This window comes from Kryptolebias marmoratus, linkage group LG3, assembly GCF_001649575.2.
Source record: "Kryptolebias marmoratus isolate JLee-2015 linkage group LG3, ASM164957v2, whole genome shotgun sequence".
NCBI lineage: Eukaryota > Metazoa > Chordata > Actinopteri > Cyprinodontiformes > Rivulidae > Kryptolebias > Kryptolebias marmoratus.
This window is the reverse complement of record NC_051432.1, coordinates 1,033,391-1,052,726: the sequence shown is the minus strand read 5'-3', so window position 1 is coordinate 1,052,726 and position 19,336 is coordinate 1,033,391. Positions and strand designations below refer to the sequence as shown.

Here is a 19,336-nt window from a genome sequence, read left to right as displayed (position 1 = left end):
AAATCTGAAAACTGATTTATTAGAAAGAGAAATTTAGTTGAGTGTCTTTTGCTTTTTATTTTCAGTAACCTGAGCAACAACAAGATCTCAGAGATTGAGGATAGTGCATTTGAAGGAGCCTCCTCTGTGGTGGAGCTTCACCTCACAGCCAACCACCTGGAGTCTGTGAGGGGAAGCATATTTAAAGGCATGGAGGGCCTGCGCATGCTGTGAGTTTGACTAAGTACACACATTATACTTAGAATTAATAACAGCAAATTTTATTTTTAAAGATGCAGACTCAGAAAAATGTTTTTCCCCTTTTATTAAAGAAAGAAATCCCACAAATGTCACTGAAATAACTTGAAACTGACAAATGTAAAAAAGAATGACTAAAAAGCAACTAATGAAAATCAGACATTGCTTTTAAGTTTTAGTTAAACAGAATTATTAAAAAAAACAAACTAATGAAAATGATAGTGACTTAAAAGATGGTACCCTTAACTACATATTTTGTTGCCCAACCTTTCGAGTCAATCACTGTGATCAGTTGATTTTTTTAACTCTCTCTGAGACTTCTGCACCTGTCCACAGATGTTTTGTCCCACTCCTCCTGAACAAACTGCTCCATCTGTCTCAGATTTCAAGGGTTCTTTCTCCAGACTTCATGTTTTAGCTCCTTCCACAGATGTTGAACAGGATTTAGATCAGGGCTCAGAAGGTCACTTCAGAATGGTCCCATGTTTGGTTCTGAGCCATTCTTAGGTGTTTTTATCTGCGTGTTTTGGATCATTATCTGTTGGAGGACCCATGACCTGCGCCTGAGACCAAGCTCTCTAAAACCAAACAGCACTTTTTGCTCCAAAATGTCTTGATAGTCTTGAGATTTCATTGAACCCTGAACAGATGCAGCAAGTCAGGCCCAGAATAGAACCGAGGCTCCTCTGTGTTTTACTGTGGCTACAGGGCTCTTTTCTTTCTATGTTTCATTTTTGGCTCTATGAACAGAGCTGAAGGGACTTGTCTAAAAGCTCCAGTTTTGTCTTATCTGTCCAAAGAACATTCTCCCTGAAGCTTTGTAGATTCTCAATATGTATTTTGGCAAATTCAACACTCACTTTTTTATGATTTGGTGTCCTCCACTGTTTTCCATTTAATCCACATTAGGCTCAAACAGGCTGATGGTGGGATCTGACACTGATAAACCTTGACCTTGTAGTTCACGTCTAATCTCATTGTTCTGAGCTCTTTGGTTACCGTTTGTGTTATGTCTCTTCAATTTTTTCTCATTGGTTTTCCTTCTGTATCTACATCCAGGTAGATTGTCTCCAGTCCTGTGCACCTTAAACTTCTGAATAATCTGTGCAGCTGTAGTCATAGGAACATCAAGCTGCTTGGAGATGGTCTTATGGTCTTTACCTTTAACATGTCAATAATTTTCTTTATAAGCTCCTGGGGCAGCTCTGTCCTCAGCTTTCTGTGCTCCCTGTTCAGTGTTACACACCATGATACTAAACAGCACAGTGACTACTTTTCACCTTTTAAACAGGCAGAGTGACTGATTACAGGACTGAAGACATCTGGGATGAAATTACAGGACACACCTTAGTTTAACATGTCCCTGTGTCAATCTATTTTAGGGGTACCATCTTTTTTATCAAGGCCAGTTTTATTAGTTTGTTTTTTAAAATAATTCTGTTAAAACAAAATTCAAAAGCAATGACTGATATTCATTGATGGTTTTTTAGTATTTCTTCTTCTTTTTATTACTTTTATCAGTTTCATGTTCTTTCAGTGACCTTTGTGGGTGTTTTTTTTTTTACTTTAATGAAAGGGTACAAACAAGTTGATTTACGTCTGTTCATTTTCCACTTAAGTACCTTTCAAAGTAAACTTACCAACAAAACATGTCTGTGGCCAGTGACATGCGGTGAGGTTCATGGTTGGTGAGGCACTGACTCCTTTAGAGTCAGATTTACCAATATATATACCCAAAAGGGTAGCTTATTTAATTGGCTACTGGTTATTTAATATCTCATCAATCTCAATATCATACACTGTCCCTCTGTCTCTCTCTCACGCATGGCAGTGCACATGATTCTCACTTGCCTCTGCGTAAAAGGACAGCAGCAACAAGCACCCGTTGGCTCACGTACGCCCCCCTTCAGTGCGGCAGAGTACTGCCCTGCCTCGCCCTCTGCCTTTTCACTACGGTTTTATGTCCCCTCAGCAAAACTAAATATGCCACTAACAAACATTAAAGGTAAATGATTAAAGACACTAGCCAGACTGTGGAAAATCAGGGTATATAAACGTATATGCAAACATTATAATGGCGACATGCAGCGATACGGCAACAGGCACGGGCCAATTGCATGTATCAACCCAGTTTGTGATGGATTGCGCAATCAGAGGTGAGGCTTGGCTCGTTGCTGCCGCACCTCGCGTTTCACCCTTGTATTTCAACAGGAACTATGCAATTTCAGCGATGTTGACTATAAAAATGTTCGAAATTAGTCATACATAATGATCAGTGGACAAATATTAATATTCATTTTATGTTATCATTTTATCTTTTTTCTTGTCATGATAACAGGTGAGGCTCTGCCACACCTGCCTCCCCTGACCGCACATCCCTGTCTGTGGCCACCCTCTTTGTTCATTGTAAAGCATTAAGAAAATCCAATTTTATCAGGGACGGCTGGTATAAGTGGGCTAGTAGGGCTAAGCCCTCCCTGGTGTTTACATTAAAAATGTTAAATGCATAATAAACACAAATTAAAAATATTTTATCACATTTTGTGAAATTTACAACAAAACTGGTGCCAAACAGTCTCAAGAAAACCCCAGTGTCTTTTCAAAGGACTAACTTTTATCATCCCCATTCATTGAATGTGATTTTATGGTACAGAATGATTGGCAGCCGTCTTGTCCTGCCCCTCCATTTGCTACTCATTTGGGCTAATTTAGTTCAACCCAGGGTCAGCCCAAGGTCTCAGGTTTTAGCCAATGAGGGTGGGCGTACAATAACCTGCCTCAAGCGCGAGTGTATGTGGGCGTGGTTTGGTAGAGACTGACGTAGTTAATATGGCGAGCAAAATTAACATAAATGAGGTGGATTTTTGGTCAGTAAATGGGAAGGAGCAGAATCCATGTGCAGATCGATTGTGCAGCCTGCTTTCAGCCAGCAGAGGCTCTGTGTAAGCTTGATTTTTTGTGTAGGTTTGTTTTAAGGTTGTCTTTGTACTGAAAAAGGACAATGTCAATTTATAGCAGGTTTTCTTTATTTCAAATTGGATGCTTCCGTTGTTGGAATCCAAACTGCTGCGTTTTATTATATATCTGTTAGCCTACCCTACATATATCACCACCAGCCTCCACTGGATTTGATCATATTTTATGAATAAGTTTTAAGTTTGAAGTGTAACTTGCAAGTAAACCAAAAGTGGAAGAATATGTAACTTGTAGTCAACTGACTAACATTTTTGATGGAAGCTCATGGGGACTCGGTCCTTAGCAACTGTAGTTTTTTATGTGCATCAAACAGTATCAGAAGTTTTAGCCATCAGTAGGATTATTTTACAGAAGATCTGATATATGTGTATATGTATTATCTTTATTTTTGTGGGGACTCTTCAACAAAACAAGCAGATATCCCTCCTTTGATGAAAGTTTTCAAGTCCAAAGGTTCACAGCACAGATTTCATATTAATCTGTAAAATCCATTGTATATTATATGTGAATTACACTCTCGGTTAGTTGCACTTTAGGTTTGCATTTATTCACTTAACCAGAAACAAATTTCTAAAATGGCCCATTTCATACAGTTTTGTTTTTTTTATTTTAAAAAGAAGCTAATTGCTGCAATTTCAGCCAATTAGCTTCTTTTATTGGTACGATGCTTCTAATTTTTCAAAAAAATCTGTGTGTAGCAATACATAATACAGCCTGGTATGTATCTACATCGTACTTACTGAGTACCCACCTGGTACGTTCCGGCTGGTATGTACACAGTAGCTACAAGGACCAGGCTTTTATGAAGTGAGTTATTACTCTGTAATTACAGGGTATGCAACCTCTACTTACCCAGTACCGTGTTAGTGCTGGGCTTTATTATGTATTGCTAATGAATTGGTGTAATGTTTGTGTATTTGTGTGTGTGTTTGTGCGTAGGATGCTGAGGAACAACAGGATCAGTTGTATCCATAATGGCAGCTTCACAGGACTGACCAATGTCAGGCTGCTCTCCCTCTATGACAACCAGCTGAGCACCATCCTGCCGGGAGCCTTCGACATGCTGCCCAACCTGTCCACATTGTTAGTGACACACACGTACACATTCACTTGTTCTGTTTATTTTTACATATTATAATATATATATATATTGGATCAGAAACCTCTTGGCCAATCCCTTCAACTGTGACTGCCGCCTGTCCTGGTTTGGAGCGTGGCTGAGGAGCCGCCGTATTGTGACTGGAAATCCTCGCTGTCAGAGCCCTGCCTTTCTCCGAGAGATTCCTCTGCAGGACGTAGCTGTGCCTGATTTTCGCTGCGAGGATGGTATGATGTCCACATTCAGAATGTGCTGAAATAAAGTTAACAACATTCAATGATGAAAAATGTTCAAACCAAAGTGTGTGACCTTTCAGGCACTGTGCTGGATGACAGCAGCTGTGCCCCGGGGCCTCAGTGTCCCACTCAGTGTAACTGTATGGACACAGTGGTCCGCTGCAGCAACAAACACCTGCAGGCTCTACCCAGAGGACTGCCACGCAACGTCACTGAGCTGTGAGTTAAAAACCCAACCAAAGAAAAACTTTTACAACCCAAGCAAATGAGGTGACTAAGAAAGAAAAAAAAGATTGTTTAGTCTCATAAATTTATTTCTCATAGTACAATGTTTTTTTGGATTTTAAGAGAGCAACAATGACAATAAATAAATACAAGTTTAGATCTATTAACAAGACTTGAACTAAGAAACACTTGTTTTTATCAAGTGATTGTAATCAGAATTTATTTCAAAAAGAGCCTCCAGTAAAGGCTGAAATTTTCAGGAGCATCAATGAAGAGGGTACTTCCAAATTGCCAGCGAATGTGTACTGTTTAACTTGTAACAAAATGATACTAAGAATGAAGGGATGTGCGTATTTCTCCCCTTAATGTGCAAAATATCTTTAAATTATTCAAGAAATGTGAAGGGATTTCAGAAGGTAAAGCAAAAACATACCAACTGGATAGCTATGCTGCTGAGAGCAGCTATATGTTTGTTTGCAACATTGAGAATCTGTTTTACTTGAACAGCAGACTAAAGAATGAAACTCTGTACTGAAATATTAATACAATACTGTAAAATAATGTATTTTATACAACCAGTGCAGCTGAAATAGGTTGTGTAGCAATTTTAACAGTAATGCATCTTTCAGCAGTGTTTCTATTCTCTGATTGAAAAGTTCTATTTTTTTGTTTACCATTTCTGTCATTATTTCTCTGCTTTAACAGGCAATCTGTTTGAATCAAGGTTTTCATAAACAGAAATGTAACTGATTCAGTTGGCACAAATAAAAAATGTAAAGAGCTTGTAGAGATACATCTCAGTCAGGCAATTAAAGACTTATCTTCGTCCTTAATAGAACAGATGTTCAGTAAATGTGTTTTCTCTCCTCAGGTATTTGGATGGTAACCAGTTCACCAGTGTTCCCAAAGAGTTAGCCTCCTTCAAATACCTGCAGCTTGTGTAAGAAACACCCAATCAAAGATCTGATTTCACTCCACTAACACAGTTAGACTCTAAAGAGCGTGACAAATCATCCGGTTCACGCTTTAGGTCACTTCCACTTCCTGAATCCTCCAGTTTGATTAATGAAAAAATTATGATAACATGCAACAATGTTGACATCAGTAGAGCATGTTTTTACATAATTTTGGAGGTTTAGAGAAAATGACACAGGGCAATGATTGAAAACATAAAAACAACCGAACTGAACAACAGTGAAATCATCCTGTCAGTCACGAGCCACATGACAGTTTGTTTTACTGCTTTTTTGGGGACGGTGGGTTGCAGTTTCGAGCATTGCTCAGTCTATTCTAGCTGTTGTGTCCTTGGGCAAGACTTCACTTGCTTTGCCTACAGGTGCCCCCGGGCCCTCTGGTCAGAGGGCCCGGGGGCACCGATTGTATGGCAGCCTCACTTTTGTCAGTCTGCCCCAGGGCAGCTGTGGCTACAATGTATCTTACTACCATCAGTGTGTGAATGTGTGGATGAATTGGTGAATGACTGATTGTAGTGTGAAGCGGTTTGGAGTCCTCGAACTTGATAAAGTGCTATACAAGTGCAGGCCATTAACCATATCAGATGAGACTGTAGGTTAAATCCCCATAAAAAACAATAATTGTTGCAGATGATGCCTGGAAACAAATCTGAAGATACAATGCTGCTACCAGTCAGTGTGTAACTTATACATTTAAGAAACATTCACTTTCATTGCATTTTCTATTTAGTATTTCAAATTTAAATTTGATCTAACATCTTGCTTACAACTTCAATGGACTGCAAAGGTATTCACCCCCTTGGCATTCTTTCTGTTTTGCTGCCTTACAACCTAGAACTCAAATAGAGTTTCTGTTCAATTATATAAAAATTAGATGTATACAAAATACTCCAGACAAATGATATTAAATAGGAAAATAAAACATTTTTAAATTGTTCAAAAGAAATAAAACTTAATTCAGCCCCTTTGCTTTGAAGCCCCAAACTTTTCCTTCAGAAACCAAATATTTAGGCAAAAATTCCACCTGTGAGAGATCTAAGTGTTAATTTATCTCAATATATATATGTTGTACATATGTGTTAATATATATATATATATATATATATATATATATATATATATATATATATTTATACTCGCTTTCATAGAACCCAGAATCAACACCTCTAAGTAGTAAGTAGTACAACTAAGCAAGAGACATCATGAAGACCAAAGAACTCTCCACACAGGAGACCAAAGATAACCCTGATGGGGCTGCAATTCTTATGTCAAAAGGACAATTGCACAAAGCTGGCTTCATAAAAGAGTGGCAGGAAAAAATATTCATTAGACAAAAAATAAGGCAGATCATTCAGAAGTTGCCAAAAAGCATATTAGAGACTACCTGAGCATATGGAAGCAGATGCAGTGATCATATGAAAATAAAGTGAAATTTTAGGCCATCAAGTTCATCATCATGAAGTAAATCTACCACCTCTCATCAGGCTGAGAACACCATCCCCACAGTGAAGCATGGTGATGGGTATGCTGTGGGTATGGTTTTCATCAGAGACTGGGAAACTGGTCAGAGTGGAAGGAAAGATGGATGGAGCAAAATACAGAGGAAAATCTTGTTGGAGTCTTCCAGAGATTAGAGACTGGGTCAGAGGTTCACCTTCCAGCAGGGCAATGAACCAAAACACTCTGCTGAAGCAACACTCCACTAGTTTAAGGAGAACCAGTTAAAAGTGCTGGAATGGACCAGTCAAACCCCAGACCTCAGTACAACTTAGAATCTTTGGGTTGATTTAAACAAAAACAAGCTTGTAAGGTTCATTGGTTCCTTTTTGGTAACCTGGTGACATTGGTAATTGTCACCAGGTGTGAGAGCATCTCTGTCTTGTTTGTCTCTGTGTGGCCCAGTGATGGATTAGTGACTTGACCCATCTCTGAAAAAAAATAAATAAATAACAGCAAGAGTTGTTGACGTTTTTAAAAATACTTTTAAAACTACCCAGCAGAGGGTGCTGTAGACTGTAGATTGACTTAATGTCTGAGCCTTTTTATTGAGATTAACATTAACTTTCTGTAAACCTATTCATAAGATCAGATCAAGTGTCAACAGAATTTGATCAGGGAGAGTTTGTGTTTCAGAGGGAAAAGGGAGAGTTGGAAAGGGATCTGTGAACAGTGTGTGTTCTTGTTTATGTTCTGTGAATGTGTGTATTGTACTACATGTTCTCAGCGGATTTCTGCAGTGCGTTTTGTTTGTATGTGTATTGATTAGAACTGACTCTTGTCTCTGCAGAGATCTGAGCAACAATAAAATCAGATCGCTGTCCAATGACTCCTTCTCAAACATGAGCCAACTAACCACACTGTGAGTACACAAGCAGACACACGCACACTCAAGCACATGCACACACGCACAACCACCCACACACACATCACACAATCTTAGGGCATTTTTCTTTCTACTTTCCACAAATGGTAGTTTGTTATAAACCATTCCTGATGTCTGATTAAGTTTTTATCATTTTTGGCAAAAATCTTGATTAGTTTAGTTTAACTTTTATTATTATAGGGACAAACCACAGTGAGATATTTTAAAACTAGACACAAGAACAGAACGTGGAAGTTGGAGCTGAAACAAAACAAGCGCCACCTGGAGGCTGAGTGCTATGCAAGTTTAAATCCACATAAGCAAATGAGACAAAAGCATGATGAAAAAAGTAAAATACACCTCAGATAATTTTTCCAGGTGTTGATTTTTGTTGGTTTGTGGGATTCTTACCTTGCAGCTGTATGTTCAAATATTAATTTTTAAAAATATGTTTAGTTTTTATTAGTAATTTTATGTCTAAAATCACCATGATTGTGTGTGAATGTATAGCTCCACATCACTCCTGCACAGACATCATCTCGAGAAATCCAACTTGGCAGTGCCTGTAAATTTGATTTTATGGCTTTAAATTTAAGCAAAAGTAGACGTAAAAATTTGATAATAATACCACAAAAAATGACTATTATGGGCATTTTTTTTTCTAATGGTCTGCCCAGGCATTATCCGAAATATTCATTTGGTGTCTCCAAATAAACACTTTGGATAACACCTGAACAGGCTGTAACTCCTGAATGCTTCAACATTCAATCAGCAGTGAGTGCTCTAATGAAAGGTGATACCTGGAAGAATCATGTTCTATATCCAGATTCACTGTCAACATGATTAAAATACAGTGAGTAATGCATAAATCTAAGAAATGCTTCATATGTGCTTAATATATCAACTCAACACAAACATTGAATTTTCTTCCCCTGACACACAGCGAGTGAGAAAGCACCCCCACACACATAAAGAAAGACGATAGATAGAAAATTCATTTAATTTCTTATTTTTCAAAAGTAACATTTAAAACATTGTTTAAACAAACAGTAGCTGTATAAAAAGGTTTCCACTTACCTGTCAAGATCAACATCTCCTTCTTCAAGAAACGTATCTTATTTCTCTGTCGCTTCATTAGATGCCTTGATCTGAAAAATGATCAACTCCACCACCTTGTTGCAGATATATTTTCTCTTTTCTACAGATTTTGCTCTTTCAGTTGGAAAAAAGCCCACAAACAAGTTTCTTGCACTTTTACTCTCAAACATGCACACTGATAGGTTGTAATGTTTACCCATGGACTTCTTGAAGCTATTGCAGTGAGAGAGGTTTCATTAGTTCTACTCCTGTAGCATCAGCTTCAGAGCAGATAGGCCTGATCTGTTTACAGAGGAGAACATGTTTGTTCTTTCACATGACATGATGCTCAGTCTGTATTATTGGCTCTGGAGAGAACATAGATCAACCCAATCAAAGGTGGAGTATCTGCACAGCCATTTTGACACTCGGGTTTTGAGATTTGAAAGCTGTAGCTGAATCTACGAGGTTCTGTATTCAAATCTATGTCAATGGGGCCCACGGGCCAAGTCAGTTTAAACATTTAAATTCAAAATTTACATTAGGGCTACTTGATATTACAAAAATCAATAATAATAATAATAATAATAAAACATCAAAAATAAAAATATTTTTATTTTTATTTTGCTGCCCTAAAATAAATCATGAAAGATGATTTGAAAAATGTGTAAAACTTAAAATCCTTATTCAGGATTTTTTTTTCTAACTAAAAAAAAGAACATCAAAAGATTTATTGTTATGAATTTGAGTATTTTTGAGTTTATTTTGCATTTTGCACATTTTCATTGTGTTGTGTTTCTGTAATTCTGTTCTATTTCTTGTTTATTTTGTGTTCAGTTAAGTTCTTGTGTAGTTTTGTTTTCTGTGTCTCTTTTCACTCTGGTGTCCTGGTTGTCTTGGCGATTCTGTTTTGTTTCAGTTTTCTCATGTGTTTCCTGTGTCACTTTTCACCTGCCCTCAGCCATGTAATTCCGTCTGTTGTCTCTCCTGCCATCTGTTAGTAAGTTTTTGTGATCTTGTTTTTGCTGCCATGTTAGCTTTTTACTTTCTCGTTTTCTTTTGTTAATAAATTAGTTTAAAGTTTTCTAAGCCATGAGTCTGCATATTGGGTTCCCCATGTTCAGTCTTGACAATTCATGTTCAAATGACAATTTTATTTAATTAAAAGGAAAACATACACACTGCTGTTTTAATATATTTTATGGATTTGTTGTCTGAATTAGAGATTGTGACCAGCAGATGTTGTCATTGCATATATTCTCAGTGATCATGTGAAGATGCATGTTTTCATTGGCTGACAGTAGATGTTGAAGCATGTAGCCTCTGGACAGACCTGCTGCTCATACACCATGATTCATTACAGCTCTTAGGGCTGTTCTGCTGTATAGATGAAGACAAAAGCAACAAAAAATGTTCAATGACTTTGCATATTCAAAGGAAACCTCTGCTACGACACCCAAAGTATCATTATAGTGTTTAGATTTCATCTTGTTATAAAGATATGAGTTTTTTAAATGCTTTATTTTCCTCCTTTTATTCCTGGTTAATTATAGAAGCACAATTTGAGAATGTGGACTCTTCTCTTTGGAAAAGAGATGAGAAGTACAGAATATTTAGCTTGCCTAAATGCAAAACTTTGGCTCACATGTGGAAAACATTCCCAACAGCTGCCAGTCTTCCCAGAACATGACATGTTCTGAAATATATCGAGCATACAAAAGTGTTTGGCATGACTGCCAAAGGTCAAAAGGAGCAGTCACACTGAAAACCTCAATCTGAGTGATATATTGTTTTATGCCCTCAAACATCAGTGAACTAAAGCAATGTTGTAAAGAAAAGTGGACCAAGATTACACTTATAGGTCAAACAGAAGACAGTTCAAGTTATTGCTGCTAAAGATGATTCTGCAAGTTGTTGAACTGAATAGAGCAATGGTGTGGTGTGCAGTACTCCCTCCCTTTTTGGGTGAAAACAAAAAGTAAAACCTTGGCCCAACATTGCAAAAATGTCCAGTTTGTCAACAGCCAGTTTATACTGTTTGCTTTCCCCCAAAAGGGGGCGTGACCCTTTAAAAAAGAAGGAAGTGATGTGATGTTGCTCCACTCTATAATGGTAGACACTTTTTTAGTTAATGCACTTACAGATTTTAGTGCTTAGTTTTGAATAAATAAAAAATTACATGGTGTAAATTGACATGTTATTCTACTGAGGTTTCTAGCTAACTTCAGAAATGGATGAATATAAATTAATGGATTAGATCTCGTCCTAAAACTCAGACTTAAAGCTGTTTAAACTTTATTTACTGCATGACTTTATCCCTGGTTCTGATTCTTTAAATAGGATTTTACAGCAGTTTGAGTGTTTTATGCAGTGTTGTCTTTCTTTTTTGCAGAATTCTCAGTTACAACTCATTACGATGTATCCCTCCTCTGGCACTGGCTGGCCTGCATTCTCTGAGACTGCTGTAAGCATACACACACACACATCCACACACACAAACGAACACCTAAATATCAACCTATTCGTTTGACCGGCCAAACCAAAGCCAAAAGGGTGATGATAGTTTTTTCCTGTGTGTGTGTGTTTGTTTGTCTGTTATGTTATGTAAAAAATATCATAAACCAGTGGACAGATTTTAATGAAAAATGCAGAAAGTGATAACTAAAAGTACATTTACAACAAATTAACTTTTGGAGTCACCCAATTCAAGATGGTTGCTAAACTGATTAACCTTAGTAAACACAAAAAATGCCTACACTGAGCTAAACCTTTCTGTTGTATCAGCTGAGAGTCATCCCCAAACCATACTCTGAGTACCATATTTTTGATTAAAATAGTCATTTTTTGTAGCTTATTGCTTCTACAAGCCATTAACTTTTGGAATTAATCCAAGTCAAGATTGCTAATTGACTTTAGCCAACACAAACCTCTGTCAATTTTACTTTTTTTGTCTTTATTTAGTAGTTGATGGTCTATTAACAGCACATACTCTGACTGCTAACTAATCTTGCAATATCACATGAGACTATGCATAAAGTCATTCCCAAAGTTTTGACTGCCATCATTTTTTATCTTAAGATGATTTTAGTTTAAAGCTATGGGACGGAAGGTGGCATTTGAGATACATTCCTTCAAGAAATATGAGACTGTTGGTTTGTTTCTGTGTTTTTGAGCTGAGTGAGGCTCATTGTGATTAGTGCGTCTTCAGTTTGAATGTAACTTGTAACTTTTTCTGACCTCTTTCAGCTCTCTCCATGGCAACGACATCTCTGAGCTGCAGCAGGGAATCTTCAGCGACGTGGCCTCCCTTTCTCACCTGTAAGTAGTCTCTGCATATATTATACACACATCTGCTGTACATACAAGGTGCAGTGAATAGGAGTGCTTGTGTGTTTGGCTAGCGGTACATTTTCATATCTTTGCAGTTCCACTAAGATAAATTCTTTTGGGGAATAAATAGTTTCAAGTCTGAGTAGTGTCTGTGTGTATTTGAATGCAGATACAGAATTATCATTTTCAGTCGAGCATAACCCAGATGAGTCCATCTGAGGATCTACAGTAGGTGTGGAAGAAGAAAATCCAGAGAAAAAAAGTCAAAGATAAATGGAGACAAGCAAGATAGGAGAAGAAAGAAAAGTGAGTGTAGGAAAAGGATGGGAAGGAGTTGTTTTTAATTTTGTCTCATGATGAATAGGTGTATGCCACACTGTGTCTTCTTTGTTTTGAATTCAGAACATCACTATCTTTAGGGATACAGAGTTGCAGAGTTCAGAATGTCTTGTGGCCAAGTCTTAAAGTTAAAATTGCATGTAGTTCATACAACAATCAACTTCTTCCCATTTATTTGGACCTAATTAATGTGTTTGGACATATGTACAGGTATGATAGATTCCGACTTCTAACCCCCTAGCACAATTAGAAATGATGTAGGTGTTGTAACTACATTGAGAAGACTCAAACACAGTGATCAATATTAGCTTTTGATTAGAATAAAAGAAAATCAACTGAGTTGTTGTCTAAGCAAAAGTTTATTCAGTTCCAATAAATTATGAAAATATAAAAAAGAACACTTAAAATATATTTTTTTAATAAAACTGCTGTGCTCTTGTTATTCGCCTCCCTGAATCCATTACTTAGATGGTGATATGTGACGGGGTTTTTTTACAGGAGTTTTTCTTCTCACTAGTTTATTTCTATGGATGATGTTAATTTAAAGAGGAGAAGTGAACATCTTCTCTTTATTAAAATATGAGTCCTTTTTTTGAACAGCGTCACATCTGTTACCACTTTTTTTTTTCAGATGATAATCTTAATTGTTGAATCAGTAGATAAGACATTTTCAAGCTTTTCAGCTTTGTGTCAGCATGTGTAATACTGTACAATAAGTGGGGTGTAAGAGTGCCACCATGTGGCACAGGAAATACATCAAAGCATAAAAAGAACTCTTTTTAATCTCTTTTTAATCTTTTTAATCCTCTGAATATTCTGCAACTTCCTCTATTAGTCCACCATTGCCCTCCCCTTTTTTTCTGTTTCTTTCTTCCAGTTTTTCTTCTTTGGTTGCGTGTCATTATTGTAAAGATTTTGCAAACATTTGTTTTACAGGGACTGGATAAAAACATTCACTTACATCATTTTGTCTCTTTTAATATCACCACATATACACTTGTATTCGAGTGGAATTTATCAGTCCTGTGCCTCTGTCGTAGAGCTGACACTTGCGCTGTTTATTTCTGCAGAGCGATTGGAGCCAACCCTCTGTACTGTGACTGCCGTCTGCTCTGGCTGTCAGACTGGGTGAAGAGCGGCTATAAGGAGCCTGGTATCGCCCGCTGCGCCGGCCCCCGCGGCATGCAGGGCAAGCTGCTGCTCACCACGCCTGCTGACAACTTCCAGTGTCTGGGTAAGCAGACGGGAAGCTGCTCTGTCATGAAAAACACACACCTACACACTGCACATTAAACGGGAGCTTTTAGTTTCATGGTTTACTCTGAACATATCATGAATAAGATTTGATCATGGTAATTTGATCATTGTTGTCAAATTGGATAAATTCATTTCAAAACAAAAACTATTAGCAGACAGTCAGTATGTCTTTAGATCAAACTGATCAACATTGATGGCATTGATAAAAATGATTGAACAGTTCTCATATTCTAGTAATCATAAAAAATGTGCAATTGAAATAAAGGCTTTTGACACAATTAATCATAAAATACTACTTCAGAAATTAGAAGGATATGGAAATAAAGAGGAGGTACTGCACTGGGTCAGGAGTTATCGGAGTAACAGGCAACAATCTGGGAAGACAGGAGATCGTAGACCTGAGTGTTTTTACTTGTGTCCCCCAGGGGTCAGTACTGGGACCCAAACTATTCATCCTGGACATAAATGAAATCTGTAAAACATTTCTTCTCTTCATGCTCATTTTATTTGCAGATGGCACAAATATGTTTAGTGAGGGAGACATTTAGCAGCAGCTTTTAGAGATTCATCAGTCAAGAAATAAACAATCTTAGAAGACAGTTTGATAGAAACAAATTAGCTTTAAATGCAAGTGGAACTAACTTTCTTATTTGGTAATAATAAAACAAACACTACATTTCAAATATTGATAAATAATGTTGAAATAGAAAAAGTACATCACAATAAAATTCTTGGAGTGTCAATTAATGACAAACTCTGCTGGAAACCTGACATAAGAAATGTCCGATCTAAAAATATCAGGAAACATCTCAGTACTGAGCAGAAGTTGTTTTTAAAATCAGAAATCCCTTCTCCTGTTTCATTGATCATTTATTTTTTGGTATTTCAGTAACTGTGTAGAGGTGTGGGTCAGAACGTCAGAGGTTCATTACAGCCTCTCAGAAAGAAGCAGCAAGAATCATTAATTAGGTTGGCTTTCTGAAACACACTGTTTGATTTTTATTTTCACACATTAAAATTTATGGATTTTGTCAAATATTAAACTGTACAAATAATGAAAAAAAGAAAAACAACCTGCTGCCAGGAAACATTCAAAAAGTGGTTTCTGATAGAGAAGAGTTATTATTTCAGAGGAATGTTTAACTTTAAATAGTCTAAGCAACAAACAGCAATAAAAAACATTTTACGCTTCTGTTTGTGAAATTAAACTATGAAATAAACTTACAGTAGAATTACAAAAATGGCCAACCTTTTTCCACTTTAAAAAATCATTCAATACTGATGATGTTCAAAAAACATTGATATGAAGAAAAGAAAATCATACATTTAGGTGGATCCATACCCCCCTATATATATATATATATATATACACACAAACAATCATAAAACTATTTAATTATAGATATTTAAATGGACAGGGCTTAACACAAGTTTACACTTGGTCTTACTCTCTTTCGGACACTGGATTACTTTTATTGAAATAATGTTTATTTTCTGTGTGTCATTGGCTGAAATATTCAATAGGTATGTACTGTGTATATAATTTTTTTTAAAGTTTACAGCAAACCAATCAAATCATTTTTTTATTATGATAATATTATGCCTATTCAGTAAGATTTGCTTTAACTGACTAATTCAGCCATCTAAGCTTCTGTCATGTGATTTCTGTAAAGGATCTATAAGAATAAACATCCACTGAGTGCTACATACAGCTGATATTTAATGAAAGGGTTTCAGTGTGTGTGGCCTTCATCAGGAGCTGGTGGCTCTTACACCCACACACTCACTGCTAGAGACACTGTAGTGCCAACAGATCTGAGCTACAGAAATCTACAGAAAACAGCTTTTGAAAATGCACTAAATCAGATTTAGCAGGAGACAGGAGTCACCTGACATTGCTTTATGATTTGTTTTATGGTGTTTAAGATCACATGCAGTGCATTAGATGATCCATGGTCTAAAGTCATGTCTTTAAACAACAGTTATTACATTTTGTTGATGAATTCTGATCAGTAGCCAAGCAGGATGTTTTCCAACCACAAAATGAAGGTTCAGCAAACATGCAGTGAGGGCTTTGTGCTGGGCTCAGAGGAGACAGTTTATAAATGATCCCAAACATGACTCATTTCTGACTGCTTGATACCCTGGCACTGATTATATGTAGCTATTTGTTCCTCCTACATGCATTATTTCAAAGCATATGCCCCAGTGCACTGCAGTAGATAACACTTGTGTTTCTCACAGTGTTAAATCTCAGATGACTAAAAACATGCAGCAATTAAACAATGATACACTGGAAGTAATTTTATTTATATTCAAAAATTCTTGCAGTAAATTGCTTGACAAAATGTAACCTCTTGCCGTTTGTCATCAAATTCATTAAAAAAAAAAAATAGTTCAGTGTTTTGTTTTGTTTTTTCATTTCAAGCTTTTTTCAGACTTCACTGCTTTCTGGGTCTGCCTTGGGGTCTCTTCTTAGACGGAAGTGTCCAGGTCCAGATGCTCTAACCACCTCAGCTCACTCCTTTTACTGTGGCGGAGCAGCAGCTCTATTTTGAGCTAGATGATGAAGTTTCTCACCTTATCTCTAAGGCTGACCTCAGCAACCTTACAGAGGATGCTCATTTCAGCTGCTTGTATCTAGGATCTTGTTCTTTCAGTCATGATCCATATCCCCTGACTATAGGTGAAGGTTGGAACATAGACGGACCAGTAAATCTAAAGGTCCATCTTCACCACAACAGACTGGAGCAATTTTTATCCACGATTCCCAGTTCTGCACAAGTCTGCACTAGTTGGCTAGCTGGCACAAAAATCTGTTTGTGTGTGAGGGATAAGACAAGCAATCTGTAAGTGTATGGGGAGAACAGACCTGACCCCACCTTAGATGCAGTTACTCAAACATGTTTGAATTTCTGTAGCTAAATCTAGGCTTGCTCTGAGATGGACTTGTGACCTGTCCAGGGTGTACCCCGTCTCTAACATGGTGACTGATGGAGATAGACACCAGCTGCCTGTCTCGCCAGCGTCTACTGTACCAGTTGGCTTTAGTTGGTTTAACAATTCATGTAGGCTGTGAGATCTCTGGAGATAGGCACCATGTCCCCCACAACCTGAAAAGAAAAAATCTGGTAACGCAAATGAATGGATGGATGAATGTAGTCTGTGAGCCTTCATCACCTGCAGTTAAGTGTGGACTTCACACTAACAGACTGATTCCCCATTTTTTATGTCATACAAAACTCTGCTAAAACCAGTCTTTTCAAAATTTGTAAAGACTCTGAAAGTTGTGTAGTGCTACTCCAGTTTTAGAGGAGCTGATTCTCACCCTAGCCACTTTACTCTCAGAAGTGAACAGCCCAGTGCACACTGAAGGTCATGGCTTGAATGCGCTATCAGAGCTACATCCTCTGCAAAAAGCAGAGACTAGACCCTGAGGTTCCTAAACCAGACACCCACTTCTCCACAACTATCCATGGACGCCACAAACAGGATCAGACACAAGGGACAGCCCTGGCAGAGTCCAACCTGCACTACAGAATCGGATAAGAACAAAAACATCATCACCTAATCAATAAAAAAACTGTTGATTTTTTTTTAAATTTTGCCTCACCACATTTCATTTTGAGTGCCCTCTACTGATGACACAGTTTTTTTTGTTAGCTTTACAGTTAGATCAGCCAAACCATTGGTGTTTATTCACTGTCAGAACAGTGTAAACAAACATTTTCGGTTGTAAAATAAGACTTTAGTGAACAATTTTGATGGCCTAAAATAAAATTCACAAAACATTAAATAAAATCATAAAGTCAAATTATTACTCACATAAACTGGTTTTATTTAATTGGATGTTGTAACTGGATCAGAATAGTTGAAACACACAGAACCTTTTGATGTGTTTGTGTGTTTGATTGAAATCCTGTTTACTGTCAGATCACAGCATCATGATGAGCTGTAGGTTCACATGATAATAACAGCTTTCTGTTTCATTGCCTCATTTTCATCCAGATTTTCCTCCCCCCCATACTTTGAAGCCATACCTCAGATTGTTTCTTTTTTATGATTTTGCTGACTTTAAAATGATCGGCCTGTCATCTGTCCTCCCTACCCGCACATCTCCTCACAGGAAGCGTTTATATTATGCTTCCCCCCATTTGTGTAGATTGCACAGCTGTCAGTCTCTTTGTTCTGTGACTGACATGTTCTTAGGATCCCTGTGCAGCATGGCTGTGAAGTGACTGAGCTGTCTGTCAGCTCCAGGCACTCCTCAGGCGAGCCAAAACCCCAGTTATGTCAGAAACAGAAATCAAGAGGAGCAGAGTGAATGTTTTTCTCGGTCTCTGTGTGTTTGTTTGACTGTATCATTACCAAAATATCTCATAAGCCAATGGGCAGACTTTAATCAAACTTGCAGAAAGTAATTATTGGATGTACATCAACAATAGATCAATTTTTATAGTCAACTGAATTCAAGATGGCCACCACAGCCAACTGACCTTTTGAAAACACAAAATGGCTATAACTTAGTCAATTTTACAGACATTGACCTAAACATTGATGTGGTAGTAGCTGATAGTGGTCCCCAACACATGGTCTAAACTCTAACTAATCACCCAAGATCTGGTTTTAAAATTTTGCCACTGGACTAATTTTAATAAAACTCATAGAAAGTAATCTCTTTATGTATATCTCCTACTGATTAAATTTTGAAGTCAGACTAATTGAAGATAGCCACCACAGCCAACTGACCTTAGGAAACTTAAAAATGGCTGTAACCTTTAAATTTAAGCGATACAGAGCTAAAGTTTGGTGTGGTTGTAGTTGAGCATCATCCCCAACACATACTCCAAGCACTGCACATGGTGCAAAATTATTTGCCTAAATTTTTGACAGTAAATGTTGGTGTCAACTCTATCTGTCTTTTAGCAAAATATCTTATGAACCAATGAACATATCTTATTGAAACTCTCAGAAACTAATCCTTAGATCAGGGGTCTCCAATCCTGGTCATTGATGGCCACTATCCTGCATGTATTACTTGTTTCCCTGCTCCAACACACCTGATTCAGTGGTTAAATTACCTCTTCATGTTCTGCAGAAACCTGTTAATCTCCCATTGATTCAAATCAGGTGTGTAGGAGCAGAGAAACAAGTAAAACATGCAGGACAGTGGCCCTCGAGAACCAGGATTGGAGACCACTGCCTTAGATGTACTTCTACATCT

General features: G+C 37.4%; 1 protein-coding gene across 1 annotated transcript in view; it reads left to right on the top strand.

Annotated features, from left to right (window-relative positions):
- LOC108247446 (slit homolog 1 protein) overlaps positions 1-19,336 on the top strand; it is a 137,265-nt gene that overhangs the window by 81,211 nt on the left and 36,718 nt on the right. The window contains exons 18-26 of the mRNA XM_037974921.1: positions 66-209; positions 4,153-4,296; positions 4,373-4,539; positions 4,629-4,767; positions 5,645-5,713; positions 8,035-8,106; positions 11,579-11,650; positions 12,433-12,504; positions 13,926-14,089. Coding sequence (XP_037830849.1) covers positions 66-209; positions 4,153-4,296; positions 4,373-4,539; positions 4,629-4,767; positions 5,645-5,713; positions 8,035-8,106; positions 11,579-11,650; positions 12,433-12,504; positions 13,926-14,089 — 1,043 coding nt within the window. The remainder of the gene's footprint in view (positions 1-65; positions 210-4,152; positions 4,297-4,372; positions 4,540-4,628; positions 4,768-5,644; positions 5,714-8,034; positions 8,107-11,578; positions 11,651-12,432; positions 12,505-13,925; positions 14,090-19,336) is intronic.